Source organism: Pseudoliparis swirei, chromosome 16 (genome assembly GCF_029220125.1).
Source record: "Pseudoliparis swirei isolate HS2019 ecotype Mariana Trench chromosome 16, NWPU_hadal_v1, whole genome shotgun sequence".
Taxonomy (NCBI): domain Eukaryota; kingdom Metazoa; phylum Chordata; class Actinopteri; order Perciformes; family Liparidae; genus Pseudoliparis; species Pseudoliparis swirei.
Window position 1 is genome coordinate 7,691,074 of NC_079403.1, and position 18,029 is coordinate 7,709,102.

At 42.2% G+C, this 18,029-nt stretch overlaps 1 protein-coding gene across 11 annotated transcripts in view; it reads left to right on the top strand.

Moving 5' to 3' along the window:
• Positions 1 to 18,029, top strand: part of myom1b (myomesin 1b) — a 31,721-nt gene that overhangs the window by 11,370 nt on the left and 2,322 nt on the right. For 7 of the 11 annotated variants that reach the window (XM_056433477.1, XM_056433481.1, XM_056433482.1 and 4 more), the window contains 28 exons: positions 1,128 to 1,269; positions 1,662 to 1,861; positions 2,339 to 2,392; positions 2,524 to 2,648; positions 2,727 to 2,910; positions 3,434 to 3,608; positions 3,690 to 3,811; positions 6,288 to 6,305; positions 8,397 to 8,593; positions 8,676 to 8,802; positions 9,587 to 9,771; positions 10,195 to 10,309; positions 10,384 to 10,540; positions 10,624 to 10,730; positions 10,836 to 10,880; positions 10,966 to 11,102; positions 11,406 to 11,550; positions 12,246 to 12,305; positions 12,575 to 12,642; positions 12,737 to 12,850; positions 13,659 to 13,746; positions 13,829 to 13,867; positions 13,960 to 14,065; positions 14,606 to 14,769; positions 14,914 to 14,950; positions 15,111 to 15,133; positions 15,412 to 15,467; positions 15,952 to 16,167. In XM_056433477.1, coding sequence (XP_056289452.1) covers positions 1,128 to 1,269; positions 1,662 to 1,861; positions 2,339 to 2,392; positions 2,524 to 2,648; positions 2,727 to 2,910; positions 3,434 to 3,608; positions 3,690 to 3,811; positions 6,288 to 6,305; positions 8,397 to 8,593; positions 8,676 to 8,802; positions 9,587 to 9,771; positions 10,195 to 10,309; positions 10,384 to 10,540; positions 10,624 to 10,730; positions 10,836 to 10,880; positions 10,966 to 11,102; positions 11,406 to 11,550; positions 12,246 to 12,305; positions 12,575 to 12,642; positions 12,737 to 12,850; positions 13,659 to 13,746; positions 13,829 to 13,867; positions 13,960 to 14,065; positions 14,606 to 14,769; positions 14,914 to 14,950; positions 15,111 to 15,133; positions 15,412 to 15,467; positions 15,952 to 16,167 — 3,206 coding nt within the window. Of the gene's footprint in view, positions 1 to 1,127; positions 1,270 to 1,661; positions 1,862 to 2,338; positions 2,393 to 2,523; positions 2,649 to 2,726; positions 2,911 to 3,433; positions 3,609 to 3,689; positions 3,812 to 6,287; positions 6,306 to 8,396; positions 8,594 to 8,675; positions 8,803 to 9,586; positions 9,772 to 10,194; positions 10,310 to 10,383; positions 10,541 to 10,623; positions 10,731 to 10,835; positions 10,881 to 10,965; positions 11,103 to 11,405; positions 11,551 to 12,245; positions 12,306 to 12,574; positions 12,643 to 12,736; positions 12,851 to 13,658; positions 13,747 to 13,828; positions 13,868 to 13,959; positions 14,066 to 14,605; positions 14,770 to 14,913; positions 14,951 to 15,110; positions 15,134 to 15,411; positions 15,468 to 15,951; positions 17,005 to 18,029 lie in introns of those variants that run through there. The other 4 variants (XM_056433484.1, XM_056433486.1, XM_056433487.1 and 1 more) reach the window with 2 other exon arrangements.

Sequence of the window (18,029 nt, forward strand, 5' to 3'; positions counted from 1 at the left end):
CTACTTTGTCTTTTTGCATCTGTAGTTTTCCGCATAATTCTCCAAAATGTAGCATTAGACAATGCCTCATTTGCATATTCAAAACATAAAATGTAATAACACTATACAAATAATTGTCTGAATGAAAGTAATTAAACTGGAGAAGTTTCATGCTGATATCCTTTAGTTAGACATATTCAGCCTATTCACCTGTTGTGTCTTCAAAACATGTTGAATTTCACAAGACGTGTTTAAAGTCCATTTTCTCCAAATGAGCTTTTGCGAGAAATTTTACATAAAAAACAACCGTTTCAATTTCATACCTACCAAATATCATTCATAGCCTGTTTTATATCACATTTCGTTCCTCAAAACATGCCGAGAAGCGTATTTAATGGCAGTTGAAAGTACTTTCTGATTCATGGAGTGATACCTCCCATTTATAAAGTATCATTCTGTTGATGGTTTTGGTTTATAATGCTCTTGATTAATGATGCGCCTCCGATGCGGCCTGGCTTTCCCCCTTATGTTTCTTTAAGAGTCACCTCTCTTATCGCCTTTCACTCCGGGGAGGGCTGCAGCTAATTCGGTCCTCCTGCTGCCGATTGCTCTCAGCTTGTGTTTGACTGGAGGACCAGAAACATTCCTGGCATCAATCCCTGCAGCCGCATAGTTCAGCACAAGACACAGCTCACCTTTAAACCAGCTAGAGCAGAACCATTTCACGAGAGACGAGCTGTGTGTGTCTCTCCACTGCCCTAATGTTTGGTAGAATGAAAACAAAGAGAGGAACAACTTGTATTCAAACTGAAGCAGCTGGTGATCATGGACTAGTGAGGAGACAGCAGTCAATGAGGATATAAAAGAGTCAATTAAATACGTTATACTTTCAAAAATCGTGAATCACCACGTCCATGAGAGGTCCTTGAACATACCAACTATATTAGACTGATTCTAGTAGTATTGGAGATTGTTTGTGTGAGTGAGAGACACACACTCACTCACGCACACGCACACATACACACATGACCATGAACACATATCTATATGTCTATATATGAATCTCCTGGTGCAGATAGAAACAACAAGAGTGCGTAACACAGACAGAACGGTTGCTCCCCTTGTGACACTGTCGCTGTGTTTGTTAGATGCTGAAGCTGAGGTTGAGAGCGCTCCGGGGGCCCCTCTGGACGTGCGCTGCCTGGATGCCAACAAGGATTACATCATCGTCACCTGGAAGCAGCCGGCGGTCGATGGTGGCGACTCCATCTTGGGCTACTTTGTGGACAGGTCAGTGAATACACAGCAGCGGAGAGAGTAATACACTTTCAGAGCAATACACTTTTCTTTTTTTTTTGCTTTCCGTGACTCTTGACTCTTGAGTCGATATTACTTTCTATAAAGAAATCCCCCAGCACACATAAAGCCGCTGTATTGTTTCCTTTAAAAACTAGAAAACAAATTGGATGGATACCAGAAAAAACAGGAACAAATATAAAGAAAAAAGATATATTGCTCGAATGCTCTTTAAAAAAGTGAAAATAACAGAGATTAATGAACAAAGATTTTCCCGAAAATAAAAAAATAAAGCAAAATGTCACAGACCCTAAATGTTTTGCACATATTCATGATTGAAACATTTGAATGAAACCCTAATAACATATATTGAAATATGTGTGCAGATGTGAGGTCGGAACCACCCACTGGTTCCAGTGCAATGAGACTCCAGTTAAATTTGCCCGTTTCCCCGTCACCGGCCTGGTGGAGGGCCGCTCCTATATGTTTCGCGTGCGTGCCGTCAACCAGAGCGGCATGAGCCGCCCGTCCCGAGTCTCTGAGCCGGTGGCTGCCATGGACCCGGCTGACCGCGGCCGCATGAGAGGTACCGCAGCCTTGACTGAGCGTCTGCTCAGACACTGTCTCCTCTTTTTGAAATACTATTTTTGCATTGTTTATTCAGAATACTTGTTTTTGATCCTTTGTCTCTCGTGTGCTTGTTGCCTGTTGCTGCGGAAATCCTGCACATTTCTTCACTGCGGGACTAATAAAGGGTTATTTTAGCTTAAGAGCTGTATTTACTCACTACAATTAACAAAGCACAATATCAGGGCCAACATATTTGTTGACAGATACATTGATACCTGCTGAAACAGGGATTTATATATTTATATATATTTATTTTATTTGACTTTTTCCTTCTTAATTAATAATTATGTTGGATCATTTACATTTTGGGGGGAAAACACAGTATTTGAAATTGACAAAATAAAAAATAGTGAACTTTGGAGCAAAATAGAGAAATGTTAAACCATCACATTCATAGATTCATAACTTTTCATAATCATCTGCTGGCTGTTAGGTACCTCTGCTCCGTGGACCGGCCAAATCTTTGTCACAGAGGAGGAGCCTGCAGGTACTGAATCACATTTTTGGATACCATCATTTAGACCAGTTACGCCTACGACACCTGGTGACACGAAGGTCATTTCCCTGCTGCCCGGGTGATGTGTTCAGGGACCTAATTCGTTATCCCTTGATCACCAGAGGGCATTGTTCCTGGCCGGCCTCTTGAGCTGCAGGTGACAGAAGCGACCAAGAACTATGTGGTGCTGAGCTGGAATCCACCCGGAGAGAAAGGCCTTGAGGGAGTCATGTACTATGTGGAGAAGGTACATCGTTGAACAGCAGCTTCCTCTCGCGTGTCAAAGGAATAATGGGCGCTCACAGCTTGTCTCCTTGTTCGTCAGTGTGTCTCGGGCACAGACAGCTGGCAGAGGGTGAACACAGAGATCCCCGTCAAGTCTCCTCGCTTTGCGCTGTTTGACCTCGCCGAGGGGAAATCCTACAGCTTCCGCGTCCGCTGCTGCAACTCTGCCGGCGTGGGCGAGCCCTCCGACCCGACCGAGGCCACCACTGTTGACGACAAGCTCGGTCAGAAAGCAACGCTTACGTATGGGGGGGTCGGATCAGCCTCAATAATGGCAAATTTATTTATTTATTTAGAGAATAAGGGACAGTGCATATTGATAGACAGTACAATGTACATGTAAATATGCCAGATTATAGCCGGGAGGCTAGTTTCCATCTGTAGTCCCTTGGCAGGTTGATGTAGTTTAAGAATACAAGCAGAGTGAAATAGAAAGCACACATCACTTCACACGTAATGACAGTACAGCAATACAAAAGAAGAAAAGAAGATTAATAAAAAGGTGCATTTAGGACATTTGGATACCGTGCGGATTAACTCTAATGGTCACAGGGCTGATTAAGTCTGAGCCATGCCTTCAGGTGGCCTTTGAAGGTGACCAGGCTGCACATAGAGAGATCCCCAAATATATTCGATTTTGCAAATGCACATTTGTGATTATTGAGGCTGATCTGACCCCATACATACGTGCATCATGGCAGCGGAGCGTCACATGACCCGAAGCATGTCAAACGTTCTGGTCCACAGACATCCCGTCCGCCCCGAGTAAAGTGGTGCCCACCAGAAACACGGACACGTCGGTCGTCGTGTCTTGGGAAGCGTCCAAGGAGGCCAAGGAGTTGGTGGGATACTACATCGAGGGGAGCGTTGTGGATAGCAACGTGTGGGAGCCGTGCAACAACAAACCAGTCAACGTCACCAGGTAACGACTCCTCTTGCTCTCTGGACTAGCTTTATGTATAGGCCTTTTGTTCTAAACGTAGTGCCGTTATCGCATTTGCAGGTTCATCTGCCACGGTCTGACGACGGGAGAGAAATACATATTCAGGGTGAGGGCAGTGAACGCAGCAGGGCTCAGCCAGTTCTCCCCAGAGTCTGAGCCTGTGGAGGTGAAGGCTGCTATTGGTGAGTACAAGTGATGGATCACATCTCAGTACAAGCAGCTCATGCAGGAGTCAGAGCGTACAGAGAGTTACAGAGCACCCTGGTGTTAGGATATTCAGATGAGGGCTTAGAGGGCGAAACCCACCGCAGAATAAACCCCTTTAATACTGTTTTAAAATACACTGTTGGTGCTGTAGCTCGTATTTCTGAATTTATTTTGCTGTTAGTTAGACTACATTTTCTAACATCTATATATATATCCTTTCATTATATATCCTAAAATAATTATCTGTGTTAATATAATATATATATATATATCTATAATATATATTATATAATTAATAATATAAAATAATATATATTATATATATATTATATAATATAATATATATATTATATATATATATATATATATATATATATATATTATTTATATATATATATATATATTAACACAGATAATTATATATATATATATATATTAACACAGATAATTATTTTAGGACATATTATGAAAGGAAATGTATTTGAAATTCTATTTATATTTTATCTTAGTTCACACTATCTGTGCAAAAGGGAAAAATCTCAAAAACATGAAGTAATATCATTTTAACACAATGTCGTCCTTTGAGACATGTCTTAGGTTTTTTTTACACCATCAGCATCTACACCCTCACACTTTTTCCACCTTGGTTCCACCCTGTGTCACCCTGTCACATTATTTTTTCACCGTGATGTGCCCCACATACACACCACCCTGTCCAGCCACATCCACCCTCCCTCCCTTCACCTCCTCCTCCTCCTCCTCCCTGCACAGCCTGAGGTGGGGTCAGGTCATATTTGGGTCAGTGCGATCCAAACCAGCCCATTATTGTCACACACCACCACCACCACCACCACTCCCCCCATTTCACCTTTCCTGGGCAAAATCTGTGTCGTCTTCCCCTCTCGGTGCTAAAGGTAGCGACACACGCCTCCCCCCCCCCCCCCCCCCACTGGTGCCCTCCAGCTGCACTGAGTTTCTCTGTCTTCACGTCTCCCCGAGCAGCTGAATTGATCTGTTCCATAGTTGCCTGAATTGTAATGAGTAGACTCTAAATTATTGAGGCGATCTGAGACAATTTCCACTTGTGATCTGAGTTATCTGGTTTCAGTTGGACCTGGTGATACTTTACACACACTGGGGCTGAAATCACTCAGTATTATTACAATATTGATTCTTATTATCACATTGTGGCAAAATTGGTTAACTTTCTTCACATTTTCATAAGGATTGAACCCTTCACACATTTAAAACATCATCTCTTGAAGACAAATTCTCGATCTCAAGATCAGAGGAACATTCATTTAAACAATATAATTGGGTAAAGTAATAACGCAGTATCTCCACATCATTGAGATACAATTAAAACATAAAAATATTAGAATATGTGTGCAAAACAGACCAATCCTGCTCTTTCTGATACGCGTTCCCTAAAGTCTCTCCGTATAATAACCAGCGTAACCTTCAGCCTTTGAATGTCACTCACTCATTTACCAGCTTTGTTCTGCACTTTGTTTTCCCTCTCTCTCTCTCTCTCTCTCTCTCACTCACTCACTCAGTACACAACTAGTAACAATGCAAACGTATTACTCCGTACTGGTAATGTTTTCAGGAAACAAAATCATTTTTATTTGACAAAAATTAAATTGGCCGTTAAACTTAATTTACAGTATATTTCAAACAAGAAAAGTTGCAGCTCAAATTCCTTCATGTGGGAACGAGAACAGCTAAAAAGAACAACTTCACATGAATCAGATAATTCAATCACAACCAGTGTTGGGCAAGTTACTGAAAATTAGTAATTAGTTACAGTTACTAGTTACTTCTTTTAAAGGTAATTTAATTACTTTACCAGTTACTGTATATCAAAAGTAATTAGTTACAAGGGAAAGTAACTTTTAAGTAACTTTTATGTCTGCTTTTTTAATGTAATGAACAGTACTGAACAGTCAAACACAATAAACATATTTTTTAGACCTATTTATTGCAATCAACAGGGCAACAGGCCTTCAAATCAAGCAGTAGTACAAAAGTAGCTTTTAATACTTAACTTAATACAAAATAACTGTCTCAGTCATTTAACAGTGTTTTTTTTACCACATTAGGCCCAATGAAATAAAAGTGATTGGCCTACAGTATTCAACACACCAATTATTGTATCTTTTGAGAGGAACTCCATTTGCATTGTTACTAAAGTACTTTCATTGCCAGTTCTACACGCCTGCATGCTCTCATCTCTCAAATGAAACCTCCTCACCTCCTCTCACGGATGTTGGTCATCTTGTCTTCATTTTTCATTCCCTGTCAGATGAAGACATGTTTTACCGTATTTGATAGACTGATGTCATGTTTCTGCTCGTCTTCTCTTTGAATGTTTGCCGTCTGGATATTTTGCCTTGTTTAAATGGTTTTTTTTTTAAAGCCTCTTTTGCTTTTCTCTGATAACTCCTGTAGGGGGCGGCATCCCTCATGGTGTGTTACCGGAGATGGGGCCGAGGGGTAACGCGGGCCAACTAACCGAGCACAGGCCACGCTGGACGGGCACGCATGAAACTGTCCAGTCCCCCCCCGACACTATGCAAAAGCGCAATAAAGCTCAGGCTGACACTGAAGCCAGTCAGGGGGCCGGAGCAGCTCGCTCGGCCCTCGCGCAGCCCGAACGCAAGGGGGCCAAGAGAGGCAGTGTGTCCTGGGCCCCTGACCTGGCAAGAGACCTGGTCTCAGAGTCTGTGTCGGGCTCAGTCTCTGACTCACTAACTGACATAGCCACGGCTGCACACTTAGACCCGACCGTACCGACCGGCCGTGAGCCTGAAGCCCAACGGGCACGTAAGTTCTCTGTAGACGCTCCTGCTGATGGGGACACAGCGAGGCCCAGGAAAGGGTCGACAGGTGAGGCCCGGTCACAGACGGAAATCTTGTACCATCAACAAACACGCACACTTCCATCCATGCAGAGTACATTTTCTTCTCTTTTAAATTTTTTTTATTTTTTACTGGGTTTATTTAATATTTTTTTTTTACAGTGGCGTTTACGTTTAATAAGGGACAGTGCACATTGATAAAAACATTTCAGTAAATATGCCAGTTAGCCAAGAGGCTATTTTTCATCTTTCTCAGATCAAAATATCCCTTTTATATCAGTTTGATAGTTCAGATCCAGCCGGGTGGAGCGCTGGTTATCCTGCATCTAAAACAAACATTCAAATGTTCCACCCTGAACGCTCAAAAATAAAGATTTCTGCAAGGTTCCACTTCTACATTCAGAATGCTTTTGACTTATACTGATCAATACGCAGTTGGTGAAGTTCTGGCATTCTTCTCTTCCAGGTAAGTCAATGTAGAACACCACCGAACTTTAACTCCACACGCTTGTCGATAGTTTCCCTGGCCACCAATCCCCCACCTCTCCCCTCCCCTCCCCCCCCCCCTCCACTGGGGGGGCTCACCAGTCACCACAGCACCTCAGGACCTGCCATCACATTCAGTACCCGGAGCCCTTTAACACTCACACACAACTATGTCACGGCAGGAGCTAATCACACCCTGTTCTTCAAAAGTGGGTCGTCCAACAAACACAAGAGCAGGACACTTGTGCCCTGAGACCTTTTTGGGGTCCCCCGTCACATGTCCTCCTCTCGGACACCTTAACCAACTTCTCGCCCCTAAAAAGGGGAGAGGGTCAAGTTCACGTGACTATTTGTGTCCGACCGGACAATTTATGATCACAATGTTACACGATCCTGCTTTTGGAGAGACCTTTTGCTCACGGTTTGCTCCTTTCGACCAAATCCTAGAAATCACATTGTCCTTTGTTGTGTCATTTCTTAGCACACATTTGATGTAATATATAACTACTATATTAAGTTTTTTTTTTTGAAAGAAGTAAAATAATGCTTATTCGCTTTCTTGCAGAGAGTTGGATGAGAAGATTGATATCACGCGCAATCACACACTTTGCCTGTGAAATATGAAGCGAAGCAAGATAAGCCTAGCTTAGCATAAATATTCACAACAGGAGGAAACGGTGAGGAAAAGTAACAAAAAAAGCTGAGCGCATAGACACGGCAGTGGTATCCATCTTTTCAACTGATTCTAAGGGAGCGTATTTCCCCAAATCCCAAACTGTTCCCTGAAGAAAATCATAAAACAAAAGCCTGATATAAAAAGTGAAAGGTGCTTTTGTGTTGCCGGTTTGACGGTGTTCTGTTACAGCAGATATTTGCTCACTATTGTCTTTCATCTTTACACAGTCAACACACACAGTGGTGACTTCTGTGCTGTTTTGGCTTTGGTCGAGAGCAACTAGAAATGCAGCCAATATCTGTTGAAATCGGACATGTTGTTTTTGTAATGGGACCCTGAAGCTTGACAGCAGTAACTAAAATACAGTCAGAAAATACATTTCTACAAGAATTTAAAAGATCAAGGATTCTAAATAGATATGAAACAATATGGTTGGTATATAAAAGTGTCACCTTATTTTAGTGCTTCAGTTTCCCATGACATCCCCCTGCTCCCCTCATGAGGCATTATGTTAATATGTGTCTTCCGTCATCTCAGCCGCCCCTGCTCCACCCTTTGGCATCACCGTCCTGGAGTGTGTGTGCGACTCCATGGTGCTGGCCTGGAAACAGCCGAGCTTCATCGGCGGCGCCGACATCACCGGCTACTTCGTGGACTATCGGGAGGTCGTCGGCGGCGTGGCGGGGAAGTGGCACGAGGCCAACATCAGGGCCATCAGCGACAGGGCGTACAGGGTGAGTTGTGAAGGTCAACCACCCGAATACAGGGTTCAGCTCCCACAAATAAGGGTTTATCTTCACGTCCCTTTGTCTCCAGGTGTGCGACCTGAAGGAGAACAAGAAGTACCAGTTCCAGGTGCGGGCGGCCAACATGGCAGGTGTCGGCATCCCCTCGCTGGCCAGTGACACTTTCCTGTGCGAGGAGTGGACCATCGCCGTGCCCGGTCAGTTATTCAACCTCTTTTTAGAACATCAACAGGACAAAGAAGGCTCACACACACTGATTCTTTTGTTAGAGAAATCTGATCAACTCATCGGATGTTTTTGTCCGAGTCGACCAAGATTTCTTTCTTCAATTTGTCATTTTTGTCATGCTTTTTTCATGAGTGACTTTTTTTCCAAAGAACCTATGAGCATATCTCTGGTAAACACAATTTTTAAAGTGGTGCTTTTGATGTACTGTTGTGGAGAAACGTAGCTTTATAGATCTACTGATTACATCAACTAATCTACGACTCTAATAGCCCTAATAGCTATTATACTATTGCACTTCATATACATTGTATTTCATGTTAAATTTATGGTTTCACGAAGAGGTTTTGCTAATATAATGTCATTTATGTATTTGTTACCTTTGCATTGAAAATGCGGAAGGTTATGTTTTGATCGCTGTGTATTTATTTATTTATTTATTTGTATGCGTGTTCCTCGCATAACTAAAAAAGTATTAAACCAAATCGCATGAAATTTGGTGGGATGATTGGTTATTATCCGGGGACCATTTACTTAGATTTTGGGATCGATCGGGTCAAAGGTCAAGGTCATGAAAAGGTAAAAATCTTCTTTTTACCATAGCGCGGTCAATTTTTATCCAATTGGCATGCAACTGATGCCAACATGTTCATAATGCAATACCCAATCTTGTGATATGCGAAGGTATGCGCTCTACCGAGTGCCCATTCTAGTTTTTGACTGCGTGTGTTTCTTATTTAATTCTTTTCACCACAGGACCTCCTCACGACCTGCAGATAAGAGAGGTGCGCAGTGGCTCTCTGGTGTTGCTATGGAAACCACCTGTGTACCAGGGCCGCGATCCGGTCAACGGTTTCTACGTCGACATCAAGGAAGCGGACGCCCCGGAGGAGGCGTGGAGAGGAATCAACAACAAGGCCACGGGGAAGACCTTCATCAAGGTCGTTCATCGTCCGGCTGAGCACTTGTTGTTGTTGTTGTTGTTGTTCTTCTTCTTCTTCTTCTTCTTGGTCTTGTTCTTCTTGGTGTTCTTTTTCTTGTTGTTCTTGTTGGTCTTGGTCTTGTTCTTGTTCTTCTTTTTCTTCTTGGTGTTCTTGTTCTTGTTCTTCTTGTTCTTGTTCTTCTTGGTGTTCTTGTTCTTCTTGGTGTTCTTGTTCTTGTTTTTCTTCTTGTTCTTGTTCTTCTTATTCTTGTACTTGTTCTTCTTATTCTTGTACTTGTTGTTCTTCTTGTTGTTCTTGTTCTTGTTCTTCTTATTCTTGCACTTGTTGTTCTTCTTGTTGTTCTTGTTGTTCTTGTTCTTCGGGTGCATGTGTGGCAGCGAGCCGGCGTGGGACGATCGTGATGTCTTTTGTTTTTCTCAGATCGAGAAGCTGACTGAAGGAGAGACGTTTGTGTTCCGCGTGCGCGCTCAGAACCAAGCCGGCGTTGGACAAACCTCCGCCGTGACGGAGCCGGTCGTCGCGCTCACCAAAGCAGGTAGGACCGCCGTTTGCTCCGCGCCGCGCCGCTGCCGAGGAGCTCGCCGTCACCGTGCCGACCCTCGCTTTCAGGCACCAAGGACATCGTCGTGGACGTCGACGACGACGGCGTCATCTCCATGAACTTTGAGTGCTGTGACGTGACGCCCGACTCCAAGTTTGTGTGGTCCAAGAATTACGAGGACATCGCAGACCCATCCCGCCTGACACTGGAGACCAAGGGGAACAAGTGAGAGGACTTGAGAGGAAGTTTCAACTCTTTGACCGATGCACTCGGCAGTCTCACTGAGTCCTCCTTTCTTTCCCCTTCAGATCCAAAGCCGTTTTCAACACTCCCGAGGAGGAAGACGTTGGTATTTACTCATGTCTCGTCACCCACACCGATGGTGCTTCATCCAGCTACAGTCTCTCAGAAGAAGGTGCGTTACAGAAACACACCTTTCAAGAAGCAAATGAAATCAAATGACTTCAGTCATCCGCTTTTTTTATCTTGTATTTATGAATAATCTCCTCGTCTTTGTCAGAGTTGAAGAGGCTGCTGGAGGTCAGCCATGACCACAAATTCCCCAGTGAGTGCATCAGCATGTCATAACCGCTGCTTTTGAAGTATGTAACTGGATAGTAAGTCACCAGCTTCTCTTTCTTTCTCACTAGTTATTCCCCTGAAGTCAGAGTTGGCGGTGGAGCTACTGGAGAAGGGCAAAGTTCGCTTCTGGCTGCAGGCGGACAAGATGACGGCTAACGGCAAAGTCGACTACATCTTCAATGACAACGCTCTCTCTCCCGGGGATGTGAGGAAACAATTTGAATTCATGATGGAGATAGATAGATAGATAGATATATACTTTATTAATCCCCAAGGGGAAATTTGTGACAGTATAGCACCACCAAAGCAAAAAGATAAAAAAATACAAAAATATTAATATATAGAGTGCAAAAAAAAAAGTGTGTGTATGTGCAGTGCAAATGAGTGTGTGTGTGTGTGTGTGTGTGTGCAAACAAATGAAATGAGTGCAGAATGTATCTAGGAATCATGTGTTTTGAGGTATATATCTTTAGAAATGTTTAAACGGTGGCTGTCTTTGTTTTTGTAGAAATACAAGATGAACTTTGACAAGAACACCGGCGTGATTGAGCTGATCATGGACTCTCTGACTCCGGCAGATGAGGGCACCTTCACCTTCCAGCTGCAGGATGGGAAAGCGACCAACCAGTCCAGCTTGGTGCTGATAGGAGACGGTATGCTCAGAGCAGCAGTCATCCCAACCACATATTCTATTAAGACGGCTTCAGTGAGCTTAGATACCATTCTAGATGCTTACAACTATTGGGAATCATTGGATACTTACTCCATGGCATAGAGTTACAGAGTGTTATGTGTTACGGTGTGGTGAAGAGGACCATGATTGAGTTTAGGAGGCTCAGCTCGTCGGCTCACTGGTGACCGATCAAACTCAAGGTCATTCCAGTTTATTACAACTAAGTCGATTATTTCCAATATTTATTGTGTGATTGCTGTGATAAAGACATCTGTAACAGTTTCTGTTCACATTAACACTTAATTTAACATTATATATCATACATTTTTCATTATTAAAACCGTTTTTTTAAAGTTTACCTTAATATACCGATACAACAGAGGCTATGACTCGATAGGACAGAATATGTTTATTCTTGCTTGTGTACATATGTATTATATAGGAATAAATATACTAGATAAATAAACAATCTTAAAAATTGCGCTATTTTAATGACGATTGAGCCAGTTCTCGGCTCTGATTGAGCAACCTTTTGCTAATCTAATCCGTCAACACTGCAAACTACATTCATGTTGTCACAATAACCAACAAGTATCACATGGTTAGATATCACGGTGACGTGAGTGATGTTTAGAGCCAGAAAATGTTCACTTAATAAACTCTTTTTATTTACAGTGTTCAAGGAGCTGCAGAAGGAATCAGAGTTCCAGATGAAAGAATGGGTCAGAAAGCAAGGTACGGTGATTAATAATCAATCTGCCTGTTATTGATCAAACAATCAGTTGTGTTGATTACAGCGTAAATAAATCCCATGACAGTATCCTTTATAAAGGTATAAAGAGATAAGCAGAGACATATGGTACATGTTTGGTATTTAGTTTATTTATCCTGTTGATACTTTTATTTACACAATTGCCCAAACATTTTAGCTATACAGTAATTTATCTTGTTCTACTTTTGCATTACACAATATAATTTCCATATTTTATAACTGTTTGCTGCAGGTCCTCACTTTATCGAGTATTTGGGTTACGAGGTGACTCAAGAGTGCTGCGTGATACTGAAGTGCAAGGTGAGGCAGAACGTTGAAGGGTTTTGCTGCTGCACTCTTTCACAGACATACGGGAGTCGATCTGATCACGTCCATCGGTTGTGATGCATTTCAGGTCGGAAACATGAAGAAGGAAACCTCGGCGCTGTGGTACAAAGACGGACACCAGATCAAAGCAGACGAGAGCCTCGGCTTCACCGAGGGAGTCCTGAAACTGGAAATTGCTCAGGTAAGAATATGAGAATAGGGAGTGAAATTATATGTATATATATACAGGACTGTCTCAGAAAATTAGAATATTGTGATAAAGTTCTTTATTTTCTGTAATGCAATTAAAAAAACAAAAATGTCATGCATTCTGGATTCATTACAAATCAACTGAAATATTGCAAGCCTTTTATTCTTTTAATATTTAATAATTTTTTAATTGCATTACAGAAAATAAAGAACTTTATCACAATATTCTAATTTTCTGAGACAGTCCTGTATATATACAAATATTTGTATGGAAAATTAATATATGTATATATACATGTATATTTATGTGCCTAAATTAATTTGCATATATGAATGTTTGCTCCAAAAACACATGGATCTTTCATATTTTGGACACTTTCACTTTTTTTTATTTTACTAATTACCACTAAAAAATGTTGTAATAAATAAACAGCATAACTTGTCTATGAAATACAATTCACGGATCATCTTTTAATTCCAGATTTACATTAAAATCTTTCAAAAAAATGTGTTTTAAACATTAAGACGCTGTTATCACTATATTCTTCTTCTTCTTCTTCTTCTTCTTCTTCTTCTTCTTAATTTCTCTCAAATTCCATTTGACCCTCATGTCCATTCAGTGACATGACACCCTACAGGTGGTCGGTCACATGAACACATGAACGTGACGTCACATGGTTCCCATTTCAGCGCGCCTCCCTTCCAGACTACGGCGCCGATCTAATCTGGAGACAACTAAAAGTTGGGAACAGTTATATGTTCATATATGTGTTTTCTGAATTTGACTTTCTCTTTTCCAGATTTCCAAGAAGGACTCCGGTGTGTATGAGGTCGTCCTGAAGGACGACAGAGGGAAGGACACTTCCACGTTAAATCTGACAGATCAAGGTAAGCTTTCACAGTCCCACACTGAGATAACCAATCATGAGCCAATAGATCACCGAGGATGATCACATCTGTCCCCTTCAAGGTTTCAAGGACTTGATGAATGAAGTTTTCAGCTTTATCGGTAAGAAGATGAACATTTAGTCCACGCATTAAACATGTTGCTGCCAGATTACTTTTATATTCCGATTCCAAAAAATAACATTTGATTTGCAGCCAATTCCTCCACTCCGCTGAAGATCACGAGCACAGATGAGGGCGTCCGACTCTACACCTTCGTCAACTACTACAACGATTTGCTCCAAGTGACGTGGCACTATAAGTACGTTCTGTGTCTGCATTGATCATTTGTGCACGCATGTGCATATTTGTTATTAAAATCAGGCACTGATGCAAAGATCTGTGGATTTTTTTATTATTACCTTCGCATTGAAAATGCGGAAGTTTATGTTTTGATCGCCGTGTATTTATTTATTTATTTATTTGTATGCATGTTATTCGCAAAACTCAAAAAGCATTGAACCGAATCGCATGAAATTTGGTGGGATGATTGTTTATTATCCGGGGACCAGTTGATTAGATTTTGGGATCGATCGGGTCAAAGGTCAAGGTCATGGAAAGGTCAACATCTTTACATTTTTGTCCAATTGGCATGCAACTAATGCCAAAATGTTCATAATCCAATGCCCAATCTTGTGATATGCGAAGGTATGCGCTCTACCGAGTGCCCATTCTAGTTACACATGTTTCTAGTATTTTTTACAGTTTTCTGCCCTTTTTACAACAGCAAGATATGTCATCTGCCGCTAGTCTTCCTCATGTTTTCCTCTCTCCACGTCTTCATCGTCTCTCTGACTGACAGGGATTCGGCCGTCTCCTTCTCCGACCGCATAAAGAGCGGCGTGGTGGGCGAGCAGCTGTGGCTGCAGATCACGGAGCCCACAGAGAAAGACACGGGCAAATACGCCATCGAGTTCAACGACGGAAAGGGCGGCCTGAGGAGGACTGTGGAGCTGTCTGGTCAAGGTGAGACCAGCGGACCACCAGCATGGGTCAAACATCGCTCTGAGCCACGAGGACTGCGGAGCACTCAATGTTGCTTGTTTCCGAGCGCAATGTTTACCCTGCACATTCACATTCAAATGAAACCGTTGTTGTTTGTTTCTGCAGCATTCGACGATGCTTTTGCAGAGTTCAAGAGACTGCAGTAAGTTACTTATTCCTCGATAACTATCATATTACTGTAGCTTCATCCACAAGGATTTGAGGAGCTAAAGGGAGAAGTATGCATGAAGATCCCTTCTGATTCTCAGCACCGTTCATCTAATGTGTTGTTCCCTCTTTCTTTCTTTTCTTTACCTCATCAGAGCTGCTGCTATTTCCGAGAGAGGTGAGTTTAGTTGTTTCGTCATTCTTAAGGTCTGGATGTGTGAGCTGTTTTTGTTTAGAATGATCCATAATGAGTGTTATGAGAGTCATAAGAGTTTCAAATGCTGCAACTTGGATTTTAATATGTTTTAGATTCTACTGAACTATCCAGACTATATATATAATAAGTATATTCCTTTATACTGAATGACTTAATGTCCAACCTGGTTGTTTATTTTAATTTACGATCAAAATATACATATTTATTGTAATTATTGAAGTTACCTTGTTTCCTTTCAGGCCGTGCTCGAGTAGCAGGAGGCCTGCCTGATGTGGTCACCATACAGGAGGGCAAGGTAAACTGCTCAGCTGATGTGGCCGGGGCCTTAGAGAGACTGACTTTAATATTCAGTTAGATTCTGTATATTTTATATAGCCCGATATCACAAATTACGAATATGCCTCAGAGGGCTTTACAATCTGTACACATACGACATCCCTGACCTTTGACCTCACATTGGATCAGGAAAACCTCCAAAGAAATAGAAAAAAACCCTTTCATGGGGAAAAAAGGGAGGAAACCTTCAGGAGAGCAACAGAGGAGGATCCCTCTCCAGGATGGACAGGTGCAATAGATGTCATTTGACCATTACAGAGTTATAACACATTACATGAGTATGACAGAGTGTATAAATAGTTTGATCCAGACCTCCACAATCCATGAGACAGATGGAGGTCGAGAGGAGGGGTGGGTATAATAAAGTTGTTATTACTAATGACATTGTTATTACTGTGTAATTTAATGTGTGTGTTTGTGTGTGTGTGTTATCCTCTCACCAGGCTCTCAATCTCACCTGCAACATCTCGGGCGACCCTTTGCCAGAGGTCACCTGGCTGAAGAACGACAGGGAGATCACGTCCGACGACCACTGCATCCTGAAGTTCGCCTCAGGCAAGTTCGCCAGCTTCACCATCACCGCCGTGAACTCGTCGGACTCCGGCAAGTACAGCATCCTGGTGAAGAACAAGTACGGCACAGAGAGCGGGGACTTCACTGTAAGTGCCTTCGTCGGCGAAGATGCGGGCGGCAAGAAAAAATAAAAGCGGTCCAAATCTTGTCGTAAATATGTATAAATGGAGAAAAAAAACAGAGAAACGGTTAAAGAAAAGGAACAGGTTGGAGGATGTGTTGCTTTGTGTAGAATATGAAATTATCTCTAGAGATGCTGAATCTGAATTAAAATGTCAAAAACAATTCAGAGAGAAATGCAGAGTGTGGTGAAGAGTTGTGACTTAAAACGATTATAAGCATTTGGTCCAATAAGAACCAATCTAACGTCATGTTCACTCAAAACTGCTGCTCGTGCAATTTTAGATTGTGTTTGTGTAAAGTTGTGGCATGCAGAGAGGCACAGAAGAAATATGAAATATTACTTGACAAAAGATAAAGTTTAATATGTGTTGGGGTGGGATGATAGGAATGCTAAATCATGGAGAAAAATAATCATGAAGTTAGTGTGTTTATTAAAAAGACAGGCGGTGTTACATGTTTTATCCCATTTGCAGCAAATCCTGCATACTTTCATTTTTTTTGGACCCCAACCCCCGGAAATGTATCGTCACTCACAATCACCTGAAAGTGGTGATCATGACATCACTTCCTGTCTGGCTTTCCTGTCGTACACACTGTATGTTCGCCCGCGGTCACTGTTGTTGTTCTGTGTTTCACCGTTGATGTGAGACCCCCGCCACAGCCCATCATTAACGATGATAACAATGCCTCCTTTATTGTGACGATAACGACGCCACTGTAGTGAAGACTGTGGTTGTTGCATCACTTCCTGTTCCCTTGGTTCTTGATGAGACTAATAAAAACAAGCATGTACTTCCACACTTCCTCCTCCTCCTCTTTGAGTCGTCTCACTTTGGTCTGAACCCTTCACTGTTTCACTTTCTCCTTCCGGTCGACTCGTTCCATTTTCACTCCCAGTCACCTTTCCCGTAGACTTGGACCGCCCACGAAGATCGACCACCAGCATGGAGACGACCCCTCCCCCTCTCCTGTAACCTCCGCCTACTTGATTGATGATGCTCCGGAAATAAAACACACACTTTTAGATGAGCACAAACAGAGCCGACCAATCCAGATCACCTGAATGTAATTCAGAGAAGACTAACCCGTCTGCCCGTGTCGTCTGGTCACCAATATTCAGTAGAACATATCCAAGACTATACGGTGAGGGAAATAAGTCAGTTTTAAGGGGACAGTTCAGCCCAGATTGCTCTACATTGTTTTGGTGTGAGTTGTTTGGAGATATTAGCTGTAGAAATAAAACTGGAAACAGTTAAAGAACAGAAGCAGGCTTGAGGATGTGTTGTTTTGTGTTGTTCGGAGATATCAGCTCTAGACGTGCGGTTTTGTTTTTTAAGGTGCCAAAAAAAAAAATTTGAATGACCCGGTTGCTCAATATAATATACACCTTGTTATGAGCAGTTTCATGTTGGGAAATATATCTCAAAAACTCACACCAAAACAATCTAGATGGATGAAAAGCACTTCAGGAAAGAGTATTTTGGGGTGAAATGTCCCTTTATCATGAGCACTACTGCTGGAGGTCAGCGTGCAAAGACAAGAAATAGTCCAGCAGATAACCCTCAAGTAAAACTAAGCTTTAGTACGGGTTAACGGACTAGATATAACGAGTTAGTCAGTGAGCTCTGGGAGGATCAGGCTACCTGTTTGTTGACAGTCCCAGGTGAGCTGCACGTCTCCTCATCGACAAGAGAGGGGCGTCGATCTTTTTCTATTCTATAAATGTCAAACTATTACTTCAACAGACCAGGACGACTGTACGTCGGACAAGTGCCAAGGGCTGTCTACTATGGAGGACTTAAAATGACTTAAGTATAAATAAATG